Here is a 19,903-nt window from a genome sequence, read left to right as displayed (position 1 = left end):
CTCATCGTAGAGTATTAATGTGCCAGTGAAGAAACAAAAATTGCCAAATAATCAGACATGTCCTGATTTTAGATTTTTTTCTTTCGTTGTCTTTTGAGACAGAGTTTCTCTAAGTAGCTCTGACTGTTCTGAAACTCACTCTGCAGACGAGACTGGCCTCAAACTCACAGAGGTCCTCCTGCCTCTGCCTCTGAGTGCTGGGTTTAAAGGTGTGTGCCACCACACCTAGCACAGATTTTTTTTTTTTTAAGTACAAGACTTAATAGAATTAAAAATTCAGTAGGAATAGTATACAGCAGTGGAACAAACATCAAGATCCAGCCTCTCCTGCCACGGCCAATGCAACCTTAAACAAGAAGATTGTGTTCTCTGGGCTTCACCTTCCGAATGTGTCTGGTGATCAGAAGAGTGCTTGGGTTTCTCATGGCTCTGATGTTAATGTCCACCAAACAGCTGTCTTTCAAATTCACTTCCCCTCATCTGTGTTGTGTTGCCACTTGTTGCCATCTTCATTATTTTACCTGAATGATTACAAGAGGCTCTTGACTCATCCTCTTCCAATCTGGCCCCTCCAGAATGTTTCTCCTCACTCATTCATACCTTATGTTCACCTCACATAAGGTCAAGGTCCCAAATGATTACTTATAGTTCACATTAAAATTTAGGAAAATAATAACCAGATGAAAGTGATGTTTAATAAGCTACAAGTGGGGCTTGTAAACTCATCCTAAACTCAAGAAAAGGGCCAGTGTTTAACTTCATGTGTACGAGTAGTATATATGCGCATGTGTGTTTGGCTGTGCATGCCTGTGCGCACTTGAAGAGGCCAGAAGAGAGTGTCCTATCATTCTCTTCTATGCTTCCTCAAGAAAGAATATCTCACTGAACCTGGAAGCAGGCTTGTGACCAGCAAGCCACAGGTCAGCATGGGACCATACCTGTGTTTTTTACGTGGGTGTTAGAGGTCTGAATTCAGGTCTTCATGCTTGTACAACCATCACTATTACTAGTTGACCCATCTCCCATTTGAACTACTATGTGTGTGTGGGTGAGCGTGCGCGTGCGCACACATGCACACATGCATAAAAACATATCGAGGTCAAAGGACAACTTATGGAAGTTAATTCTCTTTCTACCATGTAGAATCCAGGGATTGAACTCAGGTTGTCAGTCTTGACAGCAAGTCCCCTTCACAGCTGAGCCATCTCACTGGACCCTTTATATTTTTAATATGTTCATAGTAAAATGTTTTCTAGCCAAGACAAGGCTTTCATTGGTTCTTATGCCTTCAGAGGAAAAAAGAGGGGATGCTAAGAAGTAAATGAAACTAAATACTTTGGGGGAAAACACAAGACCTGTGAGACCAAATGTCAGCTCTCCCAGTCACTGGAGTTACAAAGTTCCAGGAAAAGAATGGATACACATGAATACTTCTCATATGTTCAATTTTTATATCTGAGGCTACTTCTTGCCAAGAGGGTCCCTAGCTCACACACAGGTTAGATGATGTCATTCGTGGCTGATTTGATGGGAAGAGCAGGGAACACAAATAACACAAAGACCAGGCCATTATTGTTCAAACAGCAATGTTTAGTTGTACAACACAGAGGCTAGCAACATTTACATGACCAGTCTGAGTGTCTGTTGGCTTGCTTTCAATTGGAAAATTAATCTGGAGTATCACCAAAACATTTGCTGGGACTACTAACATTTTAAAAATGGGTTGTTCTTGCATCCCCTAGGCTTGGGACTCTTGTTCCATCAGGACTTGTAGATGAGTGGCCCACAAGTCACCAGCCTTTGAGCAAGTTGTATCCAGGTGAAGTGGCCAAGGGAGGGTTCTATAAAGACACAGTGTATGGGGCAGTGGCAGCCGACATTCGAAAACATTCATGCATCTGCTGGGGGCTTTGCCCTCCATTGAGTATTTTCCATTAGCCTATAGCAACCATCTGTGGTCAGGATAATTCATTGCTCACATTAACAGGGTGGGGGATGGGAGAAGGAATGGTCAGGGTAGGTGGGAAGAGATCCCTCTTATTGCTAAATGTACAAAAGGGGGCTATTTTTCTTCCTAAAGTGTATAGCTTATGGGTTTTAGGTGATTCTTGTGTGTGTTTAATTCATCTCTTTTTGGGGGACGGGAAAAGGAAATCAAACCCAGCAACCTCTTTTCAGGAAAATCACTTCCCAAACGGCCATATTTTGGAGTAAACAGATTGTTTACACAACATGAGTGATGATTTTTTTCTAAGTGACCCTAGCCCCCTTGCTCCCCAACATCTGTAATGAATCACCCTTATAAATACCTCTAAGCAACGAAGGAGACACCCTTGTCCCACAGGGGGGCTCACACAGCTGACCTCAGTGACTCTGACAAGCAGAAAATTGCTTTCTTGGCCATTTAAGGGAGCCAAGAGAGTACTCATGCAGATGAATAGCTAGAAAGCAATGCTGGTTCCCTTGGAGACGTGACAAGTCGCTGGTATGGGCTTGCAAGGGCTGGAGAAGCTCTCGGTGAGTTCCTTCTCCCTACACATGGGCTGGGGCTGCTGACAGACGATGGAGCAGGGCAATGCTGGCTGGCAGGAACTCCATTCCATTAGGAGAGGAGCAGTTTGGCTAGAGGGAAGAAGCTACTGTCCTAGAGGCAGCTGGCCCCTCTCACCTGCTAAGGAGGGTTGAGAGGGGCTGTGGTGGTAGGCTGGACAAGCATGGCATTAAAAGGGGCTTGGCCCTGCAGCAGTTACAGCTGGGAGGAATGAGGGAGAAGCAGCGCTTGAAATGGACTTCATTCAGCAGTGGGGCAGGGGGTAGCTGGCACAGGCGGAAGGGCAGTGCCCAGGAGGCCTTCTCCCTGCAAGGGGAGTTAAGAGCGGTTGAGGGTGTGGAGACCAGCAGGTCATAGCAGACACATAAGACAGCTTCTCCAGGGAGAGTGAGGCCACGGGGGCTCGGGCACCATTCTCCTGCTTGGCCTAACAATGCCCACCATCCTTATCCCCTGCTGGCCCTGGGTGCCCAGTTCCATGTCACCATATATAACAGCTCCCTGGAGTATTCAGAGAGCTCTATAACACTGCTAACACTCTGGCCTGACAGATGCCTACTCTGGAGTAACTGTGGGAAAATGGAGATGAGGAATGAGGGTTAGATTGGTAGAGCAGTCTTCAGGAAAGACTAAGACCATAGGATTGGGGCCACAAGATCGGATCACTCCCTCCTCTTCCACTCAGTCACTGAATCATGGGTCTTCCCTCTCTTTTGTTTCCCCTAACCCTGAGTGATAAAAGACTGGGATTATAAGTGCTGGCATTCAGTAAGGCTGGACCAGGAGATGGATAGTGGATAAGATCAATTGTAAACAGAATCCCTTGGACTCTTCCCTTTCCCAGTGCTGTTTCCTTAAAGCAGCCTTAGAAACTAAAAGAAGAATAACGTGTGCGTGCAAGGAGCAGTGGACTTATGCATTAATAAAACTGCAGGGCTCCTGATAGGGGAGAGAAGGGTAAATGTATGCTTGTGGGTGTCCCTGGGAACATCTATAGGATCGGAAGGTGGGAGAATTGGGGGAGGGGGGGCGCAGAGAAAGATAGACAAATGAGGACAGAGAAAGGGTGAGTGGGGTGTATATGGGGGAAGCCACAGAAAAGCCAGCCTAACACAGAAAGAAGGCTCTAGAGAAAGGGAAATAAGTCCTAGAATTTGTCTCCAAAGTCCAGCCCCCTAAGAAATCCCATATATTATTGTTTCTGATACTTCAAAATTAGTTCACAAATAGAATGTCCGCCACCAAAAGCTGCCTCACTTGACCAGTATATGTGCTTCCTTGAACAGAGCACTGGGGGGCAGCCCAAGTTACCAACTTCCCCTATTTGCCTATGGGATACTCCCAAATTCAGGGCAAATTTCAGTGCTCAGTTGCAGAAACTGGATTTTCTAGTCTCTGTAGCTCTGATTTCTCTTGCAATCTCAGTGTGTTTTGTCCCATGCTTTGACTTGTGATTTTATTTTTTAATATTTACTTATTTTTATCTTATGCATAGGAGAGCTTGTCTCCGTGTATGTATGTATATACCATGCTCATGGAAGCTAAAAGAGGGTGTCAGATCCTCTGGAACTGGAGTCACAAATAGCCGTAAGCTGCCAAGTAGGTGCTGGGAACCAAACCTGGGTCTTCTGCAACAGTGGAAGTTGCTCTTAAGCACAGAGGCATCTCTTCAGCCCCTAGTTGTAATTTTATTTTAGGACAGCAGAAAGACAATTTAGAAAGTAGGCTTGGCATGATTTCTAAATATAGAAATGAAGCTAACATAGATTACTCTAAAAAGGAAAAGAAAGGTCAGAGACAGGCAGGATGAAGAATGTGTGAATATATAAAGAAAGGAGGCAAAGGAGACTACAGGGAGAGAAATCGGGAAGAGGAGACAACCAACCAGTCTGGAACTATGGGCAGGGCGAGCACAGAAAGCGGTGGTCTGTAGCGGTGATGGCACTATTCAATAATGACCTTGACATGGACCCAAGGGTGGAGCTCCATTTCCAGGCACTAATTCTGCAGGAACCCCCCCAGCATTCTTCTCTGCTTCCCATGACCTTTCTTTGCATTTTTCCAAGAAGTTCTAGCCTTAGTCCAGGCCACCTCAACCTACAGTGAGGGCTGTTCCAAACCCCACACCTCACCGTGGGCTAGCGCAGCCACCTGTCCATGAAGAAGACTTGCAGCCCCAGTTTGTGGGTGGGTCAGAAGTAAGAACAAGTTGCCTGTGGCTCACCTGCTCCCAGCATTTTAAAATAAAACCTTCCCCAGACCTCTTGAGTGAGGCGCACAGCTTTTGGTTCCGGAGCACAAGAAAAAAAAAGAGACAGTATGGATAGTCATGGAGAAAGCAAACTAACAAAGGACTTTCCAGAAAGGGCAATGAAAACACCTCACCACCACCACCACCCGCAGCACCACACATACTCAGGCGCGCATACACACACACACACACACACACACACACACACACACACACACACACACACGACAGAATACTCCACAAACACCAGACAGGTCTGCAGGACAGAGCTGAAAGGAAAGGGTGGCTGGAGGTGGTGCCTGGGATGTGTGTGTGTTTGGAGAAGTAGGATATGTATGACAGATAACACAAAGAAGGGGTCATCATGGATTACTGTCGTGGCTTTCCTCTGTGTCCACGCTCACCGGAGGGAGGCCTCCATTGTCATTGAGCCTCTTGGCCCTGTAAGTCTCATAGTGGATGTTGTGGGTCACTTCTTTGAGGTCCTGGAGGTGAGTCCTGAAGGACACAGTAAAAAAAGAGATAGGGGATACAATTAAGGGTTTTTAGAGGGGGAAGTGATCCACCTCTGAGGCTAACACATCTCTTTAGTAGAGCAGACCCAATGACCGGGACCCACTCCTGAGAGCCAATGACACTTCTTCAACATCCTCCTCCTTTGAGACCTGACCAGAAAGCTCTGACAGAGGGATATGGAAACTCAGGATGTGAATCTGAGCAGATGACCCTCCATCCCAAAACATTAAACCTGCCACCGGGGGAGGGAGAGAACGTCTTACCTGATGACAAAGTCTCGAAGCAGGGCAAACTCACAGTGGTTGAGGTTTTCCACTGCGGACAAAACAGAAGAAAATGGGTGGCTGTTTCACTAGTGTACAGTCCAGAAAGTAGGCAACTTTAAAGAGAGCATGAGATGCCAGGGGTCAATGGCCCATGCCTTTAATCCCAGCACTGAGCAGGCAGAGGCAGTCAGATCTCCATGAGTTTGAGGCCAGCCTGGTCTACAGAGTGAATTCTAGGATAACCAGGGCTACACAGAGAAACCCTGTCTTGAAAAACCAAAGAGGGAGAGAGAGGGAGTGAGAGTGAGCGAGCATGGGGCAGGTTCTTTGTGGCTCTGCCAGAGGTTTGTTCACTAGTGTACTGGTCCCCTTCCTGTCTTTTTTTTTTTTTTAACTGAACAAATCAATCAGATATAATGGGCACAATACTATTCTAGATACTGTAGAATGAATCTCAATATAGACTGGCTTTATTCCACATCTTACAAAAAACTAATGTGGGAGTTTAAGAAATTTTTGAAGGCCTAAGATGATTGAAAGAAAGTAAAACACACAGGACCTCATAACTGAACCAGCTCTCAAAGATCACACTCAACTTTTAAAATCCCAAGGTATTGGGTGTGGTGAGCATGGTGGTCTACCACTGCAAGCCAGCAGAGTAGAAGGATCATGTGTTCAAGCCCAGCCACGGATACACAGTAAAAACCTGCCTCAATAAAAAACACTAGTTAAGGATTAAGCTCAGTGATAGAACATTTACTTGTTTAGCACAGTGAGGCCCGGAGTTCTATTACCAGAACCCCAAAAATTATTAACAATAAACAACTCAAGACAGTGATTTGGGAAAGAAAATATCCAAATTTGAAGTCCAAGTTTCACTAGCATATGAAAAGCTCTGGGCTTAGTCTCCAACACAGCTGCTGGAAGTGGGTGGGAACTGTGTGACCTTTGCAAAGTGAAGCTTTTAACTTGTCCGAGATTAGCATTCTGAAGACAGGAACCAGCTGTGTGCTCCTTACAGGGTTACCATGTTTAAACAAAGGGTTGTTTGTTTTCTTGGTTTGGTTTTGTGTGTGTTGTACAGGGGATTGAACCCAGGGCCTAGCACATGCTAAGCAAGCAGTCTATCACTGAACTACTCTGCAGCCCTGAATGAGACCCTTGAAGTAACTTCTTAAAAACTTTCAGAGTCACCATATCCCACCTAAGGTCACATCTATTCATAATAACTAACACAATATCCCAACCACCCTTTGGCACTTTGCCAGATCACATATGAAAGCCTTTCCTTTTTTTTTTTTCCACCCTCAATAATTTCTCTGGGCTATAAATTCATTTGACAAGCCAAGTCATTGCCACCCGGTCACATATTAAATGGTGTCATTGCTTCCTGCCTGTGACTGGCTTCCTAGACTGTAAGCTCCATATTTTGGCAGCAACAGGCTGGCATCAATATCCCAGAATAGCACTTTGACCCCCTGATGCTTAATAGCTGCTCTCTGGCTAGCCACTTCTTCCAGGAGATGTACTGAATTACCTTCGATGATCCCCCAGGGGGTTTTTCTGCCAAGGACTCTCTTGCCATTCACTTGGTACTCCTTGTCACTCCCCACCACAGCAAAGGGCATGCTCTCCTGCTGGATAGGGGAAAAGCACAAACCGGCATGCATGCTTAGTCCTCTTCTCCAAACTGAATGTCCAAGGGCCGGACAGCCTTTCACAACTAATTTTGTTGCTCATTCAATGATGCTCCTGGGGGTAAGGACAAGACTCTGTCCCCTTGAAAAGGCTGAGCTGGGACCCAAGTCCTGGGCCCAACCCTGGCTACACTGTTGTCTGGTTGGTTAGCCTCACAAAGCCGGCTTCCCTTCAACTAGAGAGCACTTTACAGTTCATTGTGCTTGAGCACATATTTTTGTTTGGTTGGTAACAGCTCTGTGGGCTAGCTAGCACAGACTCTCACAAACGGCACCCCCCCCCAAGGCACCAGCCAGATTCCTAGATGTGTTATGTGGCTCCCATGGAACCTACTGGCAGATGCCCAGCCACTGAACTCTCAGGGCTCTAAGCTGCAACGCTGTATCAGGGCAAGCACTTGAATTTATCTGCCTGTTGTGTCTTTGTCATTGTCATTAGATAAATGAGTCATGTGTTACTTAATGACAGGAGTAAGTTCCGAGAAAAGTTCCTGGGTAATTGTGCCATAGGGTGAACTCACAGCACAGAAGTATGCAAACTAATAAGACAGTTACCATGTCACCAGGTGAGAGTACTGCAGGGAGGCACTGTCTTATGTGACCCTACACTGACCAAAAATCTCTTCATGCAGCACGTGAGTAATGTATGTACACTGAGGACACATATGTGGAGAGCTATTTTCGGAAAATTAAGCCACCTGTGCAGAAAGATGATGAAGGTAAACTGCTTTGGCATTAAGAATGGACTATGGGCTGAGAATGCAGGTCAGTGATAGGGTGCTTGCTTAGAATACCCAAGGTCCTGGGTTTGCTCCTCAGCACTACACAAAGTGTGTGTGTGTGTGTGTGTGTGTGTGTTTTCTCTCAAGTGTGTACAGAGATCAGGGAGCAACTTTTGAGAGTCAGCTCTTTCCTTCTGCCACATGGGTCCTGGGGATCCAACTCATCGGGTCATCACCTTGGCAGCAAGCACCTTTTCGGGCTCAGTGACCTCATTTGTCCTTGGTTGTTTTTATATAGTTCTTCTAGGGAGAGAGAAAGCCTATAAGCCACTCACTTAGTCCGGCCTCTATATTTTAGAGAGGGAGAAATTGAGGGAAACTTTGACTAGACCACAGATTGCCCTGGACACCAACCCAATGTTTTCCCTGCCTGGTGCCCCATCACCTGACACTGGTTTTTCCAGGTCCTGGGAAGGTGATGGAAGGGACTGGGTACAGGAAACCCTGCTGTCCTAGTGAGGGTCACCATATTCCCCACTTCCGGAAGTCTGGGTCAGATGGAGTGGCAAGGGGATGTGTTGAGGAAAAAAGCTGGAGGAAGGGCCTGAAGGCACATCCCAGAGGCACTGAGGACATCTGGGTGATGAAAAGGGCCCCGCACACATACCCTGATTTTGTCATTCTCTGTCTTGTCCTCCAAATCTTCATCGAACTCCTTCTGAGGGTAGAACTCAATGCCATTTACTTCAAGCTCTTTGCGAACCTGGAGGGGCAAAGTAGTACAGTGTTGTGAGCCCCAGGCCCTGGGCAACAGAAAGATCCCAAGAAAAGGCACAGCCCAGCCTGAGAGGAAAGAGGAGTCTGTGAGTACAGGCTCAGACCCCTGGGATTTCAGACAAACAGCACAGCTGAGTCCAGAGCCACAGGCCATGCTCACAACCTTGATCTTCTCTACTCCCCTTTGCAAGGAAGGCTCTGACAGGCAGCCTGGGACTCCATGGAGGTACCTTTGGTCCAGGAACTTCTAGCCCTTGCCTCCTGGATGGTTAAGTGGGAGGGAGTTAGAGTGGGAAACCAGAGTAGAGTGGAAGTGGAGGAAATGGTAGATGGGAGGAAGCACAGACAGGGAAAGACGAGGTGGCTGCTTACCCTCTGCTTGAATTCGGCCTTCTCCTCCAGGGTCATAGTGTCAGCCTTGGCAATGACAGGGATGATGTTCACCACTTTGCTCAGGTGTCTCATGAACTCAAGATCAAGTGGTCGTAAGCTGGGGCCCAGAGAAGGCAGGGATGTCAGAGCCACCAACCCTTCCCAACTCAGCCTCCTTCCTCTCAACACCATCCTTGGGAAAGGACAGGTCTGAAAATCTGATGCCATGCAGCTGTGGCCTCTCCCCTCCCTCATGTGCACCGCTTCAGCACTTACTGTGTGTCCCTTAACCTGTCATAGTCAAGCTCCCCTCTCCTTCCTCAGTTTCCATGTAAAGCATGCCTCTCTTCAACACCCCCGAGTCATTCCATGACACCTTTTCTGACCTGAGAATTTCCTTCTTTGGGGTACACACATGATGGCCATTACCAACTGAACTCTTCTTAATGGCCTCATTTCAGCCCCCACATTCCATCCTGCAGAGCCAGGCTCTCAAACCCTAGTCTGATTCTAAATTGCAGCCTGAGGGACCCATTAAAATCAGGATTGTCTGATACTTTCCACTAACTGTGGACCAAGGTCTAAGAAAAGCTAAAACTATCATTTTAGCTGAGGCAGGAAAAATCTCAAATTCAAGGCCAGATTGAATTACAGAGTAAGTTCAAGGCAGTTTTGGACAACTAAATGAGACTAACCCTGTCTTAAAAAAATAAAAAGTGGGCTTGGGCATGGTGACACATGCCAGCACTCAGGAGGCAGAGGCAGGCAGATCTCTGAGTTTAAGGCCAGCCTGGTCTAAAGTTTCAAGTGAGTTTCAAGACAGCCAGGGTACACTGAGAAACCCTGTCTCAATAATAAGTAAATAAATTTAAAAAAAAAATGTAAAAAGAGGGCTGGAATATAGCTGAATAGTAGAGTGCTTACCTAGCATGTGTGAGGCTCTGGGTTCAATTCCCAGCACTCATTCTAAAAAACAAAACAAAACCAACCAAAAAAACCCCTTGTTTTATTGAGGTCCCAGGTCTGACCCAGGGTTATTAATTTCACAACCTTTATTACTCAACATTGGCTGGGTACCCCGGTTCTTTCAAAATTCAGGGTCTACCTTGATGTGTCATCCTCTCAAAAACTTTAAGTTCTGACCCTGAAGAGGGGCTTAGAGAGACACACTGGCCTGCAGGAAGGGGCTAGAAATACCACCGAGATCCTTAACTTCTGCCTGTTCCCTCATTGCTTATCCTGGGGCCCATCCGCGACTTACAAATAGTTCCCAGCACAGCCTTCATCTCTGGATGTCTGGCCCTCCTGCTGGAATGGCCGCTATCTAGATACCTACAGCTAAATTCCTCAGCTTGCTTCCCTACCAGCCCCAGTCCAGTAGTCCTGGCTCTCCCTACTTTACTTTCTCGCCACCCCCAAACCCCAAGCCTTGTCCAAAGCAAGTATCTGTTGAACAAAAGGGTACCCTCTGTTCAAGTTCTCTCTGCTGCTACAGTTGGGCTGTAACATCAGTAAACAGTATGGAGGGTGGTCAGTGATGGTCAGCTTTACTTTCTTACAGAAAATCTAGAGAACCCAAGGTTACAGGGCCAACCTTCCAGCCATCTGGCCCTCCCCAGCTAAGTCCAAGTATGGATTCTCCAATCCTGGGCACAAATGACACATATTGGACCAAAGCCCAGTAGTGGGAGTGGGTCTGGTACATACGAGTGTCCTGTGGGGGAGATGAAGTAGAGGCAGCAGTGGACACGAGTGTCTGGGATGCGCTTCTTCCTGGAGATGTTCACCTCTTCCTTCAGGAACTTCTCATACTGCTCATTGATGTATTTCTCAATGGGCTCCCAGCTGAGGGGTGGGAGAATACATCAAAAGTAAAAGGCTCAGGAGTGCCTCTTAGGCTCAGTCAGGTCCCAATCGCCTCACATCCACCTTATATCCTACCCTCCCTTCTCTACCTGATGACCAGTTCTCCCTCAACCTCCCCAGGGATGGCTTTCCCATGGATGGGTAGCATGGGTAGAATTCTCCCAGGGGACCCAGCATCTTTCTCAGGAGGATGCAGATAGTTCTCAATGGAAATGAATCTGTGTTATGCTTTCCTAGTAGAGTATTTAGAGACAAAATCTCTGAAGTGGACACATACCAGTTTTCATTGTTGATCTGGTCCCCGAAGCCTGGCGTGTCGATGACTGTCAGCTTCATTTTGACACCACCTTCCTCTATCACTGGAGAGAATAGAAAGAGCATCAAATAAATCAGTCCTATAGTTGACCCCAGAAGCCCTGCAGCCTGCTGGCCAGGATCACCCACACTTCTTAGAAGAAGCTAATATATTAGTCAAGTCAAGGTTACATACTTCTCCCACTCATGCTTCTCCCTTCCCCTACTTCTTCCTGTGTCTACTTTTGTCTAAATCCTCCCTGGGCTTTATCACCTAGTTCAAGACCCACCTCTTCCGGTTCTACATGTACATGCTCTCCCCACTCGCACCTCAATATCTAGGCCTAGCAGCCTACAGAGTTTGTACCAACAAGCTCGGGCTTAATTACCTTTTACATCTTATTCCCCAGTAAGCCCCTTTCTCTTACTTGGCATCAACCCCTCAGAAAGATGCCCATAGAGGGTTGTAGCCTAGTCCTCACCATGCCCAATCGCTTTGATCTCTACTGTCTTAGGGATCTTCTCCTCCCGGCTCCAGCTGGAGGCCTTTCGGCTCACTTGGGACTTGAAGAGTGTGTTGACCAGCGTCGACTTGCCCAGTCCACTCTGACCTGTAGCAAGGGAGGAGACAGAGAAAGGGAGACAGGCCACACATCTACCTCTTAAGCCGCACAGCCCTCCAGTGAACTTACAGGGCTCCTGAGTTGTGATCCAAGCCAAGCCCTATTTAAACACCCCTTGGGGATGAGCAATTGGTAGGAATGGATTCCATGTTTCTTCATGGGCCCCAGGACCACTGGGAGAAGGCACAACCTGTGCATTTGTGAGGTGTATGTGTAAGATGTAGTTTTCAATTTGGTTTGGCTTGTGTTTTCCATCCTTAATAACACTGGAGTGAGAACAATATTCCTTCTGCATTCAGATCCTGCCTTACAGTGCCTGAGCTCTTCCACATCTGTTTGGAAAATTGCTCTTTTTAACCCCTGGTATGGGGACTGGAAACCAGGACATTGTGCTTAATAGGATCTTTAACACAGAATTAAATCCCCACCCCCTAAATCACTCTTCATATCAGTCCTGTGCATCTCACAGCAGAGCTGACTTCCTCCCCAGTTGAGATTTTGTTTTTTCTTTTATTTTGGGGGGCAGAGGAGGTCTTGAGGGGCTTTGTTTTGTTTTTTGGTTGGTTATCTGTTTTTGAGACAGGGTTTCTCTGTAGCTTGGGATCCAGTCCTGGAACTTGCTCTGTAGACTGGGCTGGCTGCAAACTCAGAGATCCACCTGCCTCTGCCTCCCAAGTGCTGGGATTAAAGGTGTGTGCCACCACTGCCCAGCTGGACTATATCTGATTCTTAAGCTAAGACTTTGGTACCAGATAATCCATGTCACAGAGCACACTGTCAGCTCAGTTCATGTATTTGTAGCAAAATATCTGGATGATTTCTACCCTGGCCAAGGTTCTTACTCTGCCACAGATCAGCTCTGAGTCTAGTAGCTGCAGCTACCCAGGTGAGCTGGCCTAGGGTAGCAGTTAGGAATGGGCAGAAGCTGACAGGCCTAGGAGATCTTTACAAGATTAAAGGGACAGGGCTTGTTGATTAGATGGGAGAACAGAAAGGGAGGAGGATGCTTCACTCCATTTCCATACCTAGTAAACAGCTCAGATTAGGCAAATGTCCCTCCCTGCTATATACTGTTACTCACTAATGTTACTCATTGACCAAGACCCTGGAAAATTTTGAAGCTTTAAGGTGTGAACAACAAGATTATCTTTTACCCAATCCTCTCACAGCTCTTAGAGATGGGAAAGGGTTGACAATACCCATTCCACAGACTTAAAGCTGGCTCAGAGTGATGAAGAGGCAGTCAATGTTCATCTAGCAGTGAAACCAGGATGGGCATCCACCCAAATCTCCCAACCTTGAAACAGCCAGTTAGGAGGAAAGGACCAGACTTTGTGATCAGCATGATGAAATCCTCCCTCCTAGAAAGAGCTCACCCTAGAGAAGCCAGGCCATTCTGGGTAAAGAAATGGGATCCTTGGCGCTGCCCACCACTAGGCCTTCATTGACCCCATGGCTTTCCATACCAACGACCATGATGTTGAAGTCAAAACCAGTCTTCATGGTTTTCTTGCGCATCTGTTCAATGATGGTGTCAATGCCAATGTAGCCTAGCAGACTGGAGTTGATGCTGACCGGTTTCATGGGCACCACCGGCTTAGGCCTGGGCTCAGGTACCAGCTCTGACATAGCTGCGTCCGTCCTGGCCTCTGGGAGCCCTGAAAAGCCAAGGTGGGAGGAATAGGCAAGGTGAGCAGCAGGAGAACAAGGGTTTCATAAAAGGCACAATAGTATCTCGATATGGAGTCACAGAGTTGGGACCTGAAGAGACCATGATATCATCCAGTCTGGGTCCCATACTGTGTAGATGAAGAAAACACTGATGCCGGGGGCGGGGGGGGGGGGGAAGGGGTTGCCCAAGAATATTATTTAGGTCAGTTGCAAAATCTATACCAGTACCAGGTTCTTCAGTTTGTTTTTTATGTAAAGATTTATTTATTTTCATCTCATGTATATAATAAGTGTTTTCCTGAACATATGAATGTGCACCATGTGTATTCAGTGCCCAAGTGACCAAAAAAGGACACTGGACCATCCTGGAATTGGATTTACATGAAGGTTTTGGGAATCAAACCCAGGTCCACTACAAGAGCAATAAGTGTTCTTAACCACTGAACCATCTCTCTAGCCCCAAACAGTTTCTCCAGTTGCTGGACATGTTCAAGCACATCACTGCTCCAAAGTACTGCATCTGTGTGTGCCAAAGGCTCCTTCACCTTAGTTCTACTGATACCTGGATAGTTATTGTAGCAGGCTGTCCTGTGTCCTGTGACCACCAAAAGTATCTCTACAGAGTAACAAATGTTTCTTGGGGACAACTCCATCCCAAAAGAGTGCTGATCTAGGAAATGTCTGAGTTACCTTTCCTGCATCTTGCCAAGTAAGGAACAAAGAACCTTTAGGGTCCAGGTCTACTATCTATTAACTGTCAATGACCTCAGTTACTTGGTCTTTTAGAAGCAATCAGAGCTACTTTTCTTTGTAGAGTAAGCTCTGCCTTCAGCCCCAGTCTCCCCTCTGTGCCATGAGTCTCAAAACTAGTGGGCAGAACCAGATGGTGGTACTGCACACTTTTAGTCCCAGCCCTTGGGAGGCAGAGGCAGGCTAATCTCTATGAGTTCGAGACCAGCCTGGTCTACAAGAGCTAGTTCCAGGACAGGCTCCAAAGCTACAAAGGGAAACCCTGTCTCAAAAATAAAGTAAAAGTAGTTCACAGCAGAGGGTTTTCCAACACCTCTCATGCAAAGCTTTGAACCTGGAGAGCCAGCAAGGAAAGGATGAGACTCAAACAAGGACTGCTCCTTGCCTAAGATAACACTCTCATACTAGTAAGTAGAGGGTGGGGAGGCTGAGGAAATAGCCCTCCCTAAAGAAAGTCAAAAGTCTCCAATGGCAGACCATGGCCATGCTCACACACGGCAGGTCACTGTCCAGCAGGGTAAGTTCTAGAAGAGATCAACTCCATTTCCCTCTCTGGAAAACAGGTGTGGGAATGAAGTAAAGAAGATCTTGGCTCTGCTATTTGTCAGGTTGTAGACTTGTGCAAGCCACTTCCCTTCTACCAGCCTGCTTCTTCCTCCATAGAATAGTTGGGTCATGACTAAGGCTGTGGTGAGCACACATGAGATACGATTCTTATAAGCCCAGAGTCCAGCTTCAGCTTCACAGACCCATCATGCCCTCTTGCCTTTTTTTTTTTTTTTTTTTTTAAGATGGGTTTCACTATGTAGCCCCTGGCTGTCCTGGAACTCAGTAGACCAGACTGGCCTCAAATTCACAGAGATCAGCCTGCCTCTGCCTCTTGAGTGCTGGGATTAAAGACATGTGCCACCACTGCCTGGCTACCCTTGCCCTTTTCAAGTTCAGCTTTCTATAAGGGGGTTGAAAGTGTGCACATGAAAGTATTTATGAAGTGGAGGTTCCCAGGTTGCTAATTTCACAAGCATATTCTTTGCTGCCATGCTCTCAAGAAGCTGTGCCGTTTTAAAGCCTTACAGTTCATGATTACCATCCTGCATCTCAGCCTTTGAGGAGGGCTGAAGGAGCAGCAGATGGGCAGGAGGAAGTGAAAACATGTCTCCCTCCCCATTCCCAAGCCCAGCCAGGAATCTGCTCTTGTACCCCACCACCTGGTCCTTCCCCTGATCCTGGCACGATGTTCTTCCCTGATGGGAAACTTCCTTCCCATGTCCCTCTCAGCACAGCTAACCCTCTCAAAGCCTCAACACCTCCCCAGAGCCTGGCTCTGCTCCCTCTTGCTTCCCAGGAAGCTGTTGCCACCAGGTGGTTCCAGAAGGTAGCAGGATTGGTTCAGCCCTGTGACAGCTGACTCTGAACAGCCTGGGCCAGCTCTTCCACTCGACATACAGCTCATGTCCCCCTTTAGCACATCTGCCCTGGGAGCCAGTGCCCCGTTTCTCCATCCTGCTGTTCTTATAGCCTGGCCCTTTTGGTTTCCTCTGTGCCTGCTAGGCACATTTGGTACCCACAGCCTGTGTTGTGACATAAGCCACCTGGGAGGCAGGTAATAGTACTTGTATATTCGAGGGTTATAAATGTTTCTAAAGCATGTGTCCTTACCATGGCCTACTCAGCTCTGTCTGTCAGACCCTGACTGAAAGAGGGAGCTGACCAGAAGCTCAAACAACCCCTAGATGCTATGGCAAGCCCGATGTAAGTGGGAGGGAGGGGATAAGTGGCTCTCACTTTCATTCTTCCAAGGAGCAGTGTTAGCATCCATGATGAGCAACATAAGGAGCACCTACTATCAAGTCAGCCTCCTCCCAACCACATGCCAATTACATGTCAGTCACAGGCTAACAGCTGCCACTGATCAAATGCCACAAGTACCATAGATGTGATATTGGTACCCCCTTAAAACTCCCAGCCTAGTAACTCCCCTTACTGGAAGCCTTCCCATCCAATATGGCTGCCCCTCTTGGTGTGCTGCCTCAGTCCCCTGTAGCTGCTAGATACTTAGCATATGCATTCATTCCAGGTCATCCTAAATACTGTCAAATGAAAGCCTAACTAAACCAAGTGCTGCGTTAAATGCCAAGGATATATTTGTATCCAAGACAAGATCATCGACTGCCCCCTCCCCCGAGGATCCACTGTTTTTTTTGGGGGGGTACCTAACAAGTAAACCAGGACCTCCAGGGTACAGAGCAAATGCTATCCTAGAGCTGGCCTCTGTGGCTTCCATCCCCTGCTCCCCTGTTCCCCAGGTCCCACCAGGTCATCCTTGAATGGGCATGAATCCCAGCTAGATGATTGCTATAAGTCTAGGTTTTCTTCTCAAAGGTTACTGTGAAAGTCATACAAAATCATGAATGTAAATGACCTATCACTGAATATGTGCTGGTTTCCAGCCCTCTTTGAGGAGCCATGCCTTATTGTTCTGTGTGCCCAGTGCACCCTAGCATATCGTAGACATTCAACAATGAATGAATGAATGGCGGATGAATGAAAGCCCCACAAGGCAGGAGTCTCTGAAGATATCTTTCTCCTTCCTCAGAAGCTGCTTCCTGCCCATGCCCCCTGCACCCCATGCCCTACCAACAAACAGCTGTTGTGTGAGCCATGATTATATTAGGTACACCTATTGAGACCTCCTCCATCCCCTGTATCTGAGGTTGGTGGAGAGGGCTTCCCAAGAGTAGGGAAGAGTTCACCCAGGGCTCATAGCAGAATGCAGCTAGATGGCTCTTGGGGGTCCCTCCTAAGCTCGCAGCCCTCCCAGAGAGGGGTATATCTGTCTGCGGCACCCTGCTAGGTACCACCTGCCCCATTAGTGCTCCAAGAAGACAGACAGTCCACCTGACTCAGCTCTGACCCCACAGGACAACACACTCCATCCCTAAAGCAAGGATATAATGCTTTCTCCTACAGGAAAATGAATGGCTTTGTCTTTGTCTGGTCCACAGACCCCACCCCTCTGTCGGAAAGGTGTTGATGGGAAAAGGGGCCTTTCTAAAATAATACCTGCCTCCTTAGCTTAATGCTAGGTTATCTCTTCCCTCCCAAGCTGAGGGGGTCTTCTCCAGCCCCTTGATAACCACCAGCCTTTTAAAAAACCACCCCCCACTGCAAAGTCAATTCCAGTCCATCCCAGCTCCAGCCCTGGACAGCTAAAAAAAAAAAAAAAACCCTTCCTTCACCATTAAAAGAAGCAAAGGGTCCAGGGACACCCTCCCTTCCCCCATTCTAGTCAGGAAGCCAATGAGTTCCCTTGGAGACCACCAGCTGGTGCCTGTCTCTGCGCTTGGTCTCTATGTGGGGGAAGGGGACTGACTGATGTGTCAGCGCACAGGTCTCTTAACTGGTTGTAGATGGTCTGGTACCCATGTTTGGAGTACATGCTGTGCGTGTCCTGGTGTGTTCCAGCGGGGGCTTTCCCTAAGCATTGGATCTCCATACCTCCCCAAGCTCCAGTGTGTGCCTTTTCCCGAGACTGTGCTTCCAAGTGTGCCACCTGGTGTGCGTGTGTCCGTGCGTATGTCACTGCACGTGGGGTCCTCAGCACAGCAAACCCTCCCTTTCGTAGCGCTTTGGGCCTTAGCTTCCTCCCGGCCGGTGCCAGGCGCCCAAGCGACAGCCCTACCTTTGGACATGAATCCTCCTTTGTCTCGAGTCCTCCGGGAGATGCTCAGGGCGCGGGGCTGGCTGCAAGGCTGAGCCGGGCGCGGGCTCCCTCTGGACCAAGCGGCCCCTGCAGCCAGGCCTCGCCCCTCGGCGCCGTCCACCTACCCGCCCGACCCACCACCCGGCCGCGCCGCCCCTGCGCCCCGCGCCCACCCGGGACCTCGCCTCCACTCGTTCGTCGCCGAGCCGCTCCTGCCCGCGCGCACCGATGCTGCCGCTGCCACCGGCACCACGTGACTCGAGCGCTTGTACGCCCCGCCGAGGGCCCCTCCCCTTCCCGCGGCTCCCGCGCCAGCACGCAGGACCAAGTACCGGAGCTTGGGTTGCTCGGCCAGGGAAGGTGCCTGCGTCGCAATCCCTGTCTCCCTCCCTAGAAACTGTCCCCAACCCCTTACCGGGTCCAGGGCGTAGGAGATCAGTGGCAGCTGCCGGTGACCGTGCGCGTGCGTGAGTCACGCGGTGATTGGGATTTTGCGCTGCCTCACCGCGGTTCTGCCCAGGCGCGGTTGCTGACAGAGCTCCGAATCAGAGAACTGGGTTCCAGGCCCAGCTCCCAGCCTGGATGCTAAGCCCTATAACCTTGAACTAATCAGGAACTTCCCTGAGCCTCCTTTACCCACCTTTTGGTCTTTGATACGTTGAAGATGGCTTGTTGGTCGACCCTGGCAGCACAGAGCTGAGGATGACCAAAACTTCTTGACCTTAAAGGTTTGGGGTCTAACAGAAATCAGAAAGCTAGTTCACACAGGTGCTGTGGGGTGCAAGCAAACAAGCACCATGGAGCTTTGGAGCAGGTGAGGGCCAACGTGAATAGGTAAATGGCAATGAGAAAAAAGAATAAAAGGACCTTCTCCAGAGAAGGGTAACGGGGCCAGCGAAGCCCAGAGGCTGCAGAGAGGTGGGCTGGTGATAACTCAGAACGCTGGACTGAGGCAGGAAAGATAACAGACAAGAGGTACCTCAGCTAAGAGTATGGAGAGGTAGGCTGAGCAGTGGTCTTTAGGGGTGGTAATAGTGAGACTTTAAAATTCAGCCACCAAATAGCTAAGTCCCTGTAGCAGCTTATGGAGGACAGAAGAAGCAGAAGGATACAAAGTGGTAACAGCTGCGGGGTGTGGTGGCCCGTGTCTTTAATCCCAGCACTCCGGAGGCAGAGGCAGGTGATCTCTGTACATTGGGGTCAGCCTGATTTACAGAGTTAGTTCCAGGATAGCCAGAGCCACATGGATACATTGTCTCAAAAAAAAAAAAAAAAAAAGTGACAACCACATGGTCAAGTACAGAGGAGGTACATAAATCGGACTGAGAATGGACAGAGTGGAATGAAAAAGAAAGAAAACAGGGGATCCAATCACTGGATCAAAGGTGAGTGGTGCCTGCAGCTGAGAGAGGGAGATGGGGGAGGGCAGCCACTGTTTCTAGCTCAGTGGTCCTCAACTTTCCTAATGCTGCGACCCTTTAATACCGTTCCTCATGACATGATGACCCTCAACCATAAAATTATTTCATTGCTACTTCATAACTGTAATTTCACTACTGTTATGAATTATAAGGTAAAAATCTGATATGTGACCCCTGTGGGAGTTAAGAACCACTGTTCTAGAAAAAAGGAGGGCTCCCTGCATCTAGACATGTCCTGGAGACATCCAGGTGGAGGAGAGTTCAGCAGATGTAGCTGTCTGTATTTCAGAAGAGAGCTGAGCTAAAGATGGAGAGAGAGCTGGGGCCACATAGCAAAGTGAGGACTAGGTTGTTTGCCAAGTGGGATTAGAAAGGCTTTGACAGCCCAGGACCCAGTTCAAGCTCTGGACTGGGCAATTTCCA

General features: G+C 48.2%; 1 protein-coding gene across 5 annotated transcripts; it reads right to left on the bottom strand.

Annotated features, from left to right (window-relative positions):
* Nucleotides 1–2,250: 2,250 nt before the first annotated feature.
* Nucleotides 2,251–18,270, bottom strand: LOC127225855 (neuronal-specific septin-3). Of its 5 annotated transcripts, XM_051189474.1 has the most exons (12): nt 18,039–18,267; nt 13,402–13,593; nt 11,795–11,923; nt 11,296–11,377; nt 10,860–10,997; nt 9,153–9,270; nt 8,671–8,766; nt 7,122–7,221; nt 5,582–5,633; nt 5,207–5,300; nt 4,776–4,832; nt 2,251–2,857 (listed from the first exon to the last, which is right to left on the bottom strand). In XM_051189474.1, exons 1-12 carry the CDS (start codon nt 18,046–18,048, stop codon nt 2,792–2,794), a joined length of 1,134 nt encoding a protein of 377 aa, XP_051045431.1. In that variant the 5' UTR covers nt 18,049–18,267; the 3' UTR covers nt 2,251–2,791. The 5 variants fall into 5 exon arrangements, with proteins under 5 accessions (XP_051045431.1, XP_051045433.1, XP_051045432.1 ...); XM_051189476.1 differs by lacking the exon at nt 4,776–4,832 and having other exon boundaries at nt 7,122–7,218; XM_051189475.1 differs by lacking the exon at nt 4,776–4,832 and having other exon boundaries at nt 18,039–18,266.
* Nucleotides 18,271–19,903: the final 1,633 nt, after the last annotated feature.

The sequence above is a fragment of the Phodopus roborovskii genome, unplaced genomic scaffold (assembly GCF_943737965.1).
Source record: "Phodopus roborovskii unplaced genomic scaffold, PHOROB, whole genome shotgun sequence".
Taxonomy (NCBI): domain Eukaryota; kingdom Metazoa; phylum Chordata; class Mammalia; order Rodentia; family Cricetidae; genus Phodopus; species Phodopus roborovskii.
This window is presented reverse-complemented; position numbering and strand designations above follow the sequence as displayed.

Bases quoted from the DNA above. Each gene is read 5' to 3' on its own strand.
- LOC127225855 (XM_051189472.1), bottom strand. The intron at 5,634-7,121 runs GTAATTCAGTAC...TTTTGTCCGCAG, and splicing joins CCCCTGGGGGATCATCGAAG to TGGAAAACCTCAACCACTGT. The intron at 4,833-5,206 runs GTGAGCGTGGAC...CGGAACCAAAAG, and splicing joins ACAATGGAGGCCTCCCTCCG to CTGTGCGCCTCACTCAAGAG.